This window comes from Trachurus trachurus, assembly GCF_905171665.1.
Source record: "Trachurus trachurus genome assembly, chromosome: 15".
NCBI classification, from domain to species: domain Eukaryota; kingdom Metazoa; phylum Chordata; class Actinopteri; order Carangiformes; family Carangidae; genus Trachurus; species Trachurus trachurus.
Genome location: NC_139906.1, coordinates 7,144,788 through 7,157,251, shown reverse-complemented (window position 1 = coordinate 7,157,251; position 12,464 = coordinate 7,144,788). Strand labels below are relative to the sequence as shown.

Here is a 12,464-nt window from a genome sequence, read left to right as displayed (position 1 = left end):
TCACTGTGACTTCATGATTTAACCGTCGTTTAGCTGCAGAGGAGGAGATCAGAGGATGGACATGAAACACACAACTGTGACTTTTATCTTTATATTTATGTTTCTATCAACATTAATTTACCAGTTTAATAAAGACACACAGAGCAGCCAGACATTGAGCACATGGTTCAGTATAATAACATCTTTATTCACAGCCAAGAACCTGAACCTGAGCCACACCTCCTCCTGCACTTTAGATTCACACCGGTTCAGTTTGTGCTCGAGTCTTTATGAGTGTGAGAGAGAGAAAAAGAGAGAGAGAGGGAGGAAAACAACATTCAGTGTTTGGTGCAGCAGGAGAGTGAAGCAGTGAGTGGATGATGGAGATGGAGGAGGAGGAGGAGGAGGAGGAGAGGTGGTTATGGAGAAGTGAGAGGGGGGAGCGGAGGTGGCTATCGGGAGACGGTGTCGGGACTGGGCGCTTCCTTTTTGTGGTCACATGACACATCTGAGAAAAGGAGGAGAGAGAGGGAGTGAAGGGAGGAGGGTGAAATGAAAGATAATGTGAAGCCACAAGAAGAAGAAGAAGAAGAAGGGAGGAGGAGGAAGATAAAGAGAGAGAGAGAAAGATGAGTTAGTGCTGTTAGTCAGAGATGGAAATAGAAACACAGAGTGAATTAATTTAGTCGATTTCAGTGGATGTGGTCAGTTTTTTCTTTATTGACTGTGACATTTGCAGCTGAACAGACTCAGTTCAGCGTCCGGTTTCACTCAGGAGGTTATATGTGGGTTTTTTTCCGGTTTTTTTTTTTTTTTGGAGAGAGGGGTGGTGGGTGGGGGTGTTATCTCCTAAGGAGAAAAAAACGTTTACTTGTTCAGCCGCTTTACGTTCAGCTGTCGTCATCAGTTTGTCTCTTATCTGCAGCTTTGTAAAGGAAACAGCTGCTGCAGGAGTCGATAAGAGCAGATCAGACGTAACGAGGAGCTGAGAAGATCCTCAAAGAAGTTTACGTTCAGTCCCGATTCAGTGTCGATAAGGAAACATTAATTAACACGGTTTGTCTCTGAGGATAATTTTGTCTTATCTTAATATGTATATAGAATAGAGACAAACAGTTTTTTGTTGTTTTTTTCAACATCATTTAGTCTGTTGTGTGTCAGCTGTGTTTGTGTGTGTGTGCAACAGAATACTCCACATGAATAATAACTACACACTGTATTCATACATTGGTAACACTTTATAATAAGTACACATTATTAAGCATTCGTTAAGCATTAATAAATACTGAATTCTTCATTTATAATGCATGAATACTCATTAGTATGTAGTTTATAAATATCAATTATGAGTAAAACATTTTTAACTGTGTTTATAAACTATTATTTATACATTTTTGATTTAGATGAACATTTATTTGACATGTACTGGTCAGTGAGTGTGTTGATACATGTTTATTAATCCAGAGTTACACATTGATAACCGTAATTAGTATCAATGATGGGTGAATGCCTTATAAATTATTAATTGGGTATTTAATTAAGCTTAATTAATGCCTAAAAGTGTGTAAAACAATAGTGTGTACACAATTGTTTGGTTTTATTCTGTATACACTGTTAACACGAGCACGTTAACCCATTTACTGACTAACAAAGTTATAACTTTATTTGTATTTCTCTTATTTCGCAGAAACTTCTCGTTAAAGTTGTAAAAGAAATCTGCCTTAAAGTGACGTGAGCACAGTCTTAAATTTTATAGATTATTCATGTTGGAGTATCCTGCTGCACAAAGTGTTTTTCTTTTTTTTTAAAACAAAATCACTGTTTACCGCCTAAACTGCTGCTCTCTGCCATTCCTCTCTCCTGATTGGCTAACGGCAGACTCGCCACGTTCCCATTGGCCTCCTCCGGCCCGTTGTGATTGGCCCACAGAGTGGCAGCGGCATAGAGCTGCGCCGTGATTGGGCTCAGCTGTCCGTCTGCCTCACAGAGCCCCGCCTCCAGCAGGTGCTGCTCCACCCCCAGCTGAAGCTCTGGGGAGACAAGAGCACCTCTAGTGGAGAGACGCTGCAACTGCAGGCACGTCGCAAAAACAGAGCAGGAGGGGGGGAGCAAAAATAACTAAATAAGTAAAAATCAAATTAAACTGCAACTTAAAGAATTAAACTAAAACTTAAAGGGATAGTTCAACATTTTGGCAAATTGGCCCATTGCCATAATCCCTATAGTCATAGCAGTAGGTTTGTTACCTTTAATTGTCGGTGCAATCTATTTTTAGAACGGCGGAGCAGAGCCACGAGCTGCTCAGAGGTACGCTACGGAGGCTCATGGGATTTCTTGGTTTCCCTCATCAAATACACAATCCAACAACTCCAAAACGCTCTGGTGGACAAGTTGTGACCTGCACATTCACCACACTATGAGATAATAACAGAACGTTATGAGACAGAGTTGTTTTAGAGGTAAATGCAGAGACTGCTTGCTGAAAAACTGTCCCTGAAGGCAACGCGCATCAGCGGTTTTGCATGAATTTACCTCTAAAACAACTCTGTCTGGTAACGTTCTGTTGTTACCTCATAGCATGGTGAATGTGCAGGTCACAACTTGTCCACCAGAGCGTTTTGGAGTTGTTAGATTGTGTATTTTATGAGTTTGATGAGGGAAACCAAGAAATCCCATGAGCCTCCGTAGCGTAGCTCTGAGCAGCTCGCGCCTCTGCTCCGCCGTTCTAAAAATAGCTTGCACCGACAATTAAAGGTAACAATCCTACTGCTATGACTGTAGGGATTATGGCAATGGGCTAATTTGCCAAAATGTTGCAAACTATCCCTTTAAGAAGAAAATAAAAGACAAAAGTTGAGTCAAGTTGAGACAAAAGGAGTCTGATGTTCAGTTTGATTTGTAGGTGCCGGCAGAGACTGAATATTCACACAAAAGTGCTGCAAACTCAGATTAAATATAAAATTACAGATGTTTTAAGAAAAGTATTTCAGCCTGGAAGTGAAACCACAGTGTGAGAATAAAACCTGATCGGATTAATGAATAAAAACCTGCCTGATCCTACAGCGAGAGCTAAATGCCTTATGTGCAGTTGTTCCATATAGGCAGTAACTCATACAGTAAAGCTATTACTACACACACACACACACACACACACACACACATACTCAGACGGGATCAATAACAGAAAAGCTTTTACAGCCTCTCCTCCACTTCCCGGAACCGAGTCCTCGCTGCACAAACACACTTTGTTTCTTCCTCTACTTCTTCCCTTTTCTTTCCTTCCCAACATCATCCTCCTCTTCCTACACACACACACACACACACACTGCAGGGAGCACAGTCACTGTCCTAATATAAAAGCCTGAACTCTTCTCTGTGCACTTCACTAGTTTTTCCAACAAGAAGCTCGATATCGATTTTATAAATTATTCAGAGCGATGATAAAAATATGATAACAACAACAACAACAACAACAACAACAACAGTGAAAGTCGAAAGAGAGACCGACAACACGTGGAAGCTGAGACTCTCTTCACTGTCTGTTCAGAACAAAACACTGAGACTCATGATGAAGTCGAGCAATTCCTCTGTTGTTAATAAATCAACAGATTGAAGCACTGATCTATATTTTCTTTAATTTTAACATTAATATTTAGTTCATTTTGAAGTTTTTTTTAAGATTTGAAGTTTCATTTCCAAACAAAACCCAACATCTGTCATGACGTTACATCAACATCTGGTGCCAGCTGTGTTTCAACCACCTCTGATAATGTTCATTCATTAATTTATCTAATGATCCAATCAGCCAATCACATGGCAGCAGATCAATGTAAAATATTCAGGTCTGGATGAGGTTGTTCAGTCAATAAAAACTCCCAAAAGGAAGAATGACCAAGAGTTGAAGCAAACTGTTTACTCTCTGATCTACTTATCATGGAAACACTGAAAATATTCACATTTTAGAATCTGGAGTTAGTGAATTTTAAAATTTTTGCTTTAAAATCCAACTTTAATCGTGTATTAAATGTGCTGCCAGTTAATCTTCTGTCACTGAACTCATCAGAAAGGAAAACATTTGTGTTCTCTGGGCGAAAGAAAGAAGATTTTTCACTAAACTATCAACAATATCATTAACTCAGTCCTGAGAGATAAACTATAGTTTCTGAGGAAATTCTTCTTGCAGCAGAAAAATAAATCAAACTCTTTGTTTCCGGGCAGATTTGATTGATGTTTAGGGACATACTGTATAATTAGAGACCACCTCCCCCCTCCCCTCCCTCTGCAGGACGTCCCACAGACCTGAGACTGAAAAACAACGAGAGCAAAAGAACTGGAAGAAAAAAAGAGAGGAAAAACTGGAGACCGAAGAACGAAGAGTAAGAAAACAGAAGTGTGTGTGTGTGTGTGTGTGTGAGAGCAGATCGAAGTCCAGATACAGACAAAGACAAATGTCACGTAGTAAAACAAAAACAAACACAACTTCCATACTGAAAGCAAACACACACACACGGAGATACCATAAAAACATACAGATGTGTACACAGCTGCAGATACAACACACACACACACACACACAGAGGAAAACTCTCAGATTCACACACAGACGTGTTTGTTGAAGTGAAAAACTGTTTAAATCCTCTGAGGACGAACGTCGTCTGTTATTAATAATGATAATAATAATAATCTGTTAATAATCCAGAGTTCAGACGAGTGTCGAGGTTTCTGCTGTTAGTTTGTGTTGTGAATTAATCAGATTTCTTCCTCTCACTCCCTGTTTCCGCAGCAACAAACGTGCAGATTAGAGGCCGAGCCGACATGCACCATGACCCATAATCCTCTGCTGTGTATATATATGTATATATTTATCTTGTTTACTTGCACATGTTGCAGATTGACAGTGTTTACCTTTCATGGTGGGGGGGGCGTAGGTGCTCTGCTTCCTCTGAGACGAGTCTGACGCCTGAGGAGCAGAAAGAAAATTTATGAAAGATGATTTTGTATTTTAAAGCTCCAATAAGACGTTCAATCAAACATCAGTAAAATGAGATAAATGAAGATTTAAACATATTAAAGTTGATTTATGAGCTCACAGGGTAGAAACTAATCCACAGTTTGTTATAAATTTGCTTGTCAATTGAAGTAGTAGTTTAAAGGAGAATTCCGGTCATTTTTGACCCCTAAATCGTTGTCCTGATGGTCACCCAGTGTTGGAGGGAGCAAAAAACTATCACAGAGCGCCTGCTCTCCAAGTCCCCGCCACAGAAACTTTTTCCTTGTTGTGATGATTTCTTTACAAAAATAAATGGTCTTAGATATTTTGGATATTACCACTGCACTGCTCGACCGTTTATTTTTGTAAAGAAATCATCACAAGGAAAAAGTGTTTGTTTCTGTGGCGGGGAGAGCAGGCGCTCTGCGATCGGATAGTAATGTCTTTCCAGGATGTTTCAGAGTTCGGCTGTCTGAGGTGAGTGACTACATGCAAAAACAAAGTTTATACTGTTTATACTGTACACTATATGAGTTCAGTGGTGTCTCGTAAGGATTCCAGTCATGTACCGTAGATATTTGATTGTTCTTTGAGTGTTTGTTGTGGTTGAAAGAATTGCCCCCATGGGTTAGCGTTGTCGCTATCCCTAGCGCCGGGTAGCCATGGTGTAACTCCGGTTTGCCTGTGTAGCCGATGTCATATCTGGCCCTCTGCGTTGTGTTTCTCACGGCCTGCCCTAGGTGGGGTTCGATCCCACGACCTCCCGCACCGGAGGCGACGATGCTAACCTCTTCGCCAAGAGGTTGACAACCACTTGGCAGGTTGGTTAGCACGTCTTTTATGGGTGGAGTGAGTGCACATCCGTTACACTCACCCCCGCTGAACTCACTCCACCCAGGGCATCCGGGTCACGGCACCACTGTAGCCGATGTCGATCTGGCCCTCTGCGTTGTGTTTCTCACGGCCTGCCCTAGGTGGGGTTCGATCCCACGACCTCCCGCACCGGAGGCGACGATACTAACCTCTTCGCCAAGAGGTTGACAACCACTTGGCGGGTTGGTTAGCACGTCTTTTATAGGTGGAGTGAGTGCACATCCGTTACACCTGCATCAATTTTAGTCGCGTTTTCTGCTCCACCCAACACTGGGTGAACTTCAGGACAACGATTTAGGGGTCAAAAATGGCCGGAATTCTCTTTTAAGTTATTATACTAAGAGTTTAACATCTGTATCTCTATCAGACCTGTGTGTGTTTGTGTTTTCACTCTGCATCTGTTTGTGTTTACAAACCTGTGAGTCTCCACTGGCGCTGAGCTGATCTCCAACATCTGCAGAAGAAACAAGACGTTAGCAGCAGTGATGATGATGATGATGATGATGATGATGACGATGGTGGTGAGCACTTCCTACAGTTCATTTTCTAACTATCAGTTTCTTTCTCTTTACTCTGATGTTTCCCGGAGCTTCAACACTGTCAGTATCAGTATCAGTGTCAGTGTGTCTTGGTCTGTGGCTCAGCTGTTTGGACGCTGGCTCTTAAATCTCCTTGTTTCCTCCGTGGCCTGAGGCTGCGCTGTGATCATGGAGGAAACAAACGACTCTCAGATGAACTCAGAACAAGAACAAGTTGTAGTTTGGTAAGAGAAAGTTTCTTTACTCAGATTCCTGGAAGAAACAGGAACCTCCAACACCTGCAGGTGATTTTAGCCTCTTTTTATTTATTTTACCAGAAACTGTGCAGCAGCTGGAAGCAACTCTGAGTTCCTACTGTCAGTGAACACCATAAATCGATCGACACCAAGAAAAGCGAGTTTTTGTGTTTTTAAACAACAGGACCATCTGCCCCTCGGTGTGTTTGAGGGAGGAACTATTTTCAGCTGCAGATTAATACACATTTAGTTCTGCGGTGTGTGTGTGTGTTTGGAGCAGAGGGAAGTCACAGTGACTCAGTGTTTTTAGAAACTATGGAGCTCCACTTTGTTTTTGTTCTGTGCGATCAGACTGAATCTGATTTCGAAGATGAAACTTGGCTCCAAACTCCAAAAAAACAAACAAACAAAAAAAACAAACTTCCTCCTCCCGGTGGCTCGATGTCGATGTTTGTGAATCTCAGCGTGAAATTCAAAACATCGACTGTGAGCGGGAAGTTAAAGCTTCAGGGTGAAAAAAAACCTGACGTCACCTGAAGTCTCCTCCGTCACCGAAACTAAAAAACATCATTAAAGGTACATTGTGTAGGAATTACTCCCATCTGGCGTTGCGGTTGTATATCGCAAGCAACTCAATTGTATTTTTCATGCTGCATTCACGTGAAATTGGGCAGACAGCAGACGGACAACAGCCGCTGCATGTAACGGCATAAACAAGCCTTTATGTAAACAAGTGATCCGTCAGCACGAGGCAAAACAATACACGTGACAATATGTTGTCATGGCGATGTCGTATTGTTTACCTGACCCACGTTTTACCGGCTTTCTCTGGACTTCTGTGACTAAAATGACATCTGGTTTGTTACCGACGGCCGTCTGCCCGACTGCAGGTGAATGCAGCATCAGTGTAACGCTCCATTCCTCCTCACTGCGTTACCGCGGTGACTTTTCACAGACGCCACCTCCACCTGAGCCGACAGCTCCGGTGTCTCCGCTGAGTTTCCGTGGTTTCCTACCGTCACGCTGCCACTGAACGTAAAAACATGGCGACACGACATGGCAGCAGCACCGAGCTTACCCGCTCCATGGAGATATGAATGATATGAACGGCTCATTCAGAGCTGAAAGGAACACTTCAGTTTGTTGATGGGGGGGATTACTGGTTAAAGCAGAAGTGAGTGATATATTTGTGTTAATATAAGTCTTAAATAGTTATATCTTCCGACAGCAATCACTTACATAGAGTGTTTGGACTGAAACACGGGTCTCTCAGTCACTCTGCTCTGCTCTGAGCCGAAGAGAAAACATTTATCGTATCCTACAGTTTTTATCCAATGAGGAGAGAGAACGGCATGCAGGGCTGTGTGTGCAGCCAAGGAACGCCGTGAATGTGGTGACGTAGGGACGAGGACTGTTATGGTGCGTTCAAGGAAACTCGTATTTTTCCGACCGTGAACTCGTACCAGTTCGATCTGGTACGAGTTCACCGGTCGGAAGTTACGAGTGGCCGTTATAGTGACTTTCACCGGTAAAACAGGTCGGAAAAACACGAGTGGGTTGCCTGGAACGCTACAAAGTCGTAAGTTGTGACTTGAAGCTGTAATTTACGATTTCAAAAGCCTGCCTGGAACGCAGCATTAGCGAAAACGACCGGATCACTCACTTCTGCTTTAATGACAAACAGACTTTTTAACGAAATAATCGATTTTCGTGGATAGATAACAGGGGAAGTTACACAATGTCCCTTTAAGACAAAAAGTGAAGAGAACGTAGCATGAAACATCTGCATCTGTTTTACTGTGATGACTTGTGTCTAGAGTCCCTTCTTCTTCTTCTTGTCTAGTCTTATCTCTTGCTCTTCTATTTGCCTTTCTTCTTCTTTGTGTCAAGGATGTCTTCATCTCTTCTTTTTCTTCTTCTTGTCTAGAGTCTCTTCTAATTCTTCTCCTCCTCCTCCTTGTTGTCCCAGCTGCAGCCCGTTTCCCTCCGACACTCTGGTCACAGAGTCAGGAGATAAAATCTGAGGTCGGAGCTCAGATCCACCTCGGGCCGAGAACAGCTGATCACGGTCGGAGCTGCTCTCGCTCCATCATTACATCAACAAAGAGCAAGAAGTTTGTCTTATTTCCTGTGTGTGTGTGTGTGTGTGTGTGTTCGTTCACTGTCTTGTTCTGATTTCATTGAGAAAGAGACAAAGAAAAAAAGAAAAGAAAAAGAAGAAAACTCCCGGGGATCTGGAAGCTGAGCCACTGAGCTGAGATCACAGAGTTCGACTCAGGCCGATTATTCAATCAGTCAGTTTGTTCCTGTGTGGAGGGATTTATACGAGCCAAGAGCACCGGCACACACACACACACACACACACACACACACACATACACACACACACACAGGCTCTTGAGGCATCCATCAGTCCAGTCTGAACGCTGAGATCACTTTACCAAAAGCTGCAGCTCAAATCTAATAAAGGTTCCATTATAGTTGCTGCTTTTCAGTTCCTCCTCCCCCACATACTCACTCTCCTCTCTCCCTCCTCTTCTCTCTCTTCTTCCCTCTCTCTCTCCCTCTCTTTCTCTTCCTCTCTCTCTCTCTCTCTCTCTCTCTCTGCAGTCTTACCTGAGCCAGGTTGTCTGTAGATCTGCAGGGTTGCAGGAGTCGGTCGTCTGCGGCGAATCTGAGGTAAAAAAAAAACAAAAAAACAAAACACAGTAAGACTCATGGTGCAAATAAAAGTTAGGTGCCCTGAACGCCTCATTTCTTACCCCGTATGAAAAACCCAATTAAACACACCCCTGTGTATTTTTAATGTTTTTTTTCATTTGCTGCCTGAATGCATCTTTGCAGCTTTAAAAGACTCGTTACGTTTATTTTTCCAACACAACGCAACTTTCCCACACGCTGCAACAACACGTTTTATTGTTTCACCTCAGATTTTATATGATTTTCTCACCTTTAAAATGAAAACATGGCCTATATAGATGCATGCTGCTGCCTGTTCTAGTTTTTATTACATACAGTAGATCTGTTTCTATATGATCCAGTGTGAAACCAACCAGTGCATCAGGTTTTCACTCTGCAGGAATGTGAATGTAAATGTTGTCGTTGTCGTCGTCCTGCAGCTGCAGCGACTCAGTGGTTTACACGATGGTATCTCATAAAACAAACCCATCACAGCTATTTATCTCTGACTTGTCTAAATGCAACATGTTTCCAGCAGCAGCAGCAGCTCACTCAGATCCGTCACTCTTCATTTAGCAGCTTCCTTAGAAACCAAACGACTTCCGGCTCCCGGTGACTAAACAGTTCATAAAAACGTCACTGTGAGCGTTTTTTTTTTTTTTTTTTCTACCTGACTCTCGTGAAAGAGTCGCTCAGTATTTGTGTTTTTTTTTTTCTTTTTTCTTTCCAGCCCCCTCTGAGAGAGAGAAACGGGCGTGAACTAGAACTTGTTGCAATCAGCTGCAGATCGACTGTGACTTGACTTTAAAACCATCGGCTGCTTTTTACACATGAATATAAAGCTTTGATTTATGAAGAGGAGGAGGAGGAGGAGGGGAGAGGATTTCTAAGGGTTTTTCTCTGTGAATCTGCTCACAAACGCACAAATATTAAACTTTAACGTAGACAAAAAGTCAACACAGTGCAGCTGAAATTGAAGAAACACACAAACACTTGAGTTTCCATCATCACATCACACAGCTCCGCTCCCACACACAGAAAAATCCAGACCAGACTCACAAGATAGAAGCCACATTCATCAGAGACCCACACAAGCCCACACTTTACACACACTTGACACACACATGCTGGGACACACACACACACACAAACACACACACACTCACATGTTCGGCGGCCTGTGGGTCCAGCTGTCCCTGCAGCGGAGGGACGGCAAACTGGATCTTCTTGGGACTGCTCGGCTCCATTATCACCGACTGAGAGATAGAAAGAAAGACGGACAGAAAGAGAGAGAGGGGAGGGAGTGTGTGTGTATGTGTGTGAATTTGTATGTGTGTGTGTGTGTGTGTGAGGAGGGAGGGAGCACAGAGAGAGAAAGAGAGAGGGAGGGAGGGAGTGGTTTTCACTCAGCCGCCGGGGTCCATTATCACTAATTGACAGACTGAGAGAAAGAGAGAGAGAGAGAGAGAGAGAGAGAGAGACTGGTCACTGCAGCATCATCACAACATGACGTCACACTAGTGAGTGAGAGGAGTTCATAAACTTTATTGATAAAGCAACATTTACAACCATAATGAGAAAAAAAACTGATTCAAACATAAACGAAACGTCTTTTATTTTGTTAAATTTATACTTTCTATGAAGCTCCGCCCACTTCACCACCAATAATAAGCTTTTATTTCTGTTTTTTTATTGATGTACTTCAGTGAATGTGTGAATGTAAAATCCCCTGAGGACTTCATTGTTTATAACTGAGTTTAGACACTAGTATATACATTTAAATACTCTTATATTCACATTTCCAAACTGTTTTCCAGACGTTCTCAGACTCATGAGTCTCTGGACTCGTATAAAAACACAGCAACTTAAATAATAAAGTGTGAGGTGGGGAATGAAACACATACACATGTATATAGCATTATGCACTGTTGCCCATAAAGTTGGAATAATGTTGTTTTCAGACACATTCCTGTTTTTATTCCTATTATAAAGGTTAATTGTGGTTAATTTTCACAGTAATAAGTTTGGAAGAGATTGATCCATAAAGTTTTGAGAAGATAAACGCTTTATTTATCAAGAATAAACCACATTGTCACAAGTAAAAAAAAAAAAAAAAAAAAATCTTAGCCCAACTTTATAAACAGTGTATATAATTGTCTTTACCATTTCAGCGTCCTTGCAGCAGCTTAAATCAGTTTCAAAATAAAAGTCCTGTACTGAAACTGCAAAACAAATTAAAAAACGAATTTATTGAATGACTTCTTGGAGGATTCAGTCAGTTTCAACAAACAACACACATTCTACGTGGTTTAATGTACATTAATAATCATTATTTAGTATGTTTTCTGTGTAAAATCTGAATTTATAAAGTAACATCAGCTGTTTGTATAAATAGGGTTAGGATGTTGAGTAAATTTTCTCTTTAAGAAAGAATTTGATGATTTCAGACACAAACTAGATGTTAAATAGAGTTTTGTAATGATTTTTAATTGTAATGCTGCAGCTCAAAGACAGTGAGACTCGTTCTCTCTGCTCCTCTTTGTCTCTGTTTTGTTCTACCCCCGACTCAGAAACCTGCATCCTCTGCCACCAAATGACATCAGTGTGTGTGTGTCTGTTGTGCGTGTGTGCTGGCAGTCGTAGTGGAAACACTTTGTCTCAGCGGAGACATATGGAGAGACTTAGTGGCTACTGTAGGTGGAACAAACCGCACACACATCATACAAAGAGCCTCTTGTATGTGTGTGTGTGTGTGTGTGTGTGTATGTTGCTCACAAACACCTGCAGCTTCCTGAGAGTTTCTGGCTGCAGGCGTTAAAGCTGCGCTCAGCAAAACTATTCAACATCAATCATTAAATGAGACGACGTCATGTGACGCAGTCCAGTGTGAGGTCATCGCTGACAGACAGAGAAGGAGAGAGGGAGGGAGGGAGGGAGGGAGGGAGGGAGGGCGGCCATGTTGTTCTGTGTCTGCTAATAACACCTGTTAACATAATGACATACATATTAGGGCTGGGACGATACGCTTTTCTCCCTATTCGATTTTTTGGATGGCAATTCGATTTAAATTGCGATTCTGCGATATTGTGGATTCTCTCGATTTTTAGTCTGCATTTTTAATATTTATCTGCACACAAATACTGTAGGAGCCTATAAATTAACATACTC

At 41.9% G+C, this 12,464-nt stretch overlaps 1 protein-coding gene across 1 annotated transcript; it reads right to left on the bottom strand.

Moving 5' to 3' along the window:
- Window positions 1-431: 431 nt before the first annotated feature.
- On the bottom strand, window positions 432-10,620 carry LOC310997690 (protein phosphatase 1 regulatory subunit 1A-like; the record flags this gene model as incomplete). Its single annotated transcript, XM_083987482.1, has 6 exons — window positions 10,463-10,620; window positions 9,234-9,291; window positions 6,259-6,296; window positions 4,885-4,939; window positions 1,806-2,009; window positions 432-487 (listed from the first exon to the last, which is right to left on the bottom strand). Exons 1-6 carry the CDS (start codon window positions 10,541-10,543, stop codon window positions 432-434), a joined length of 492 nt encoding a protein of 163 aa, XP_083843608.1. The 5' UTR covers window positions 10,544-10,620.
- Window positions 10,621-12,464: the final 1,844 nt, after the last annotated feature.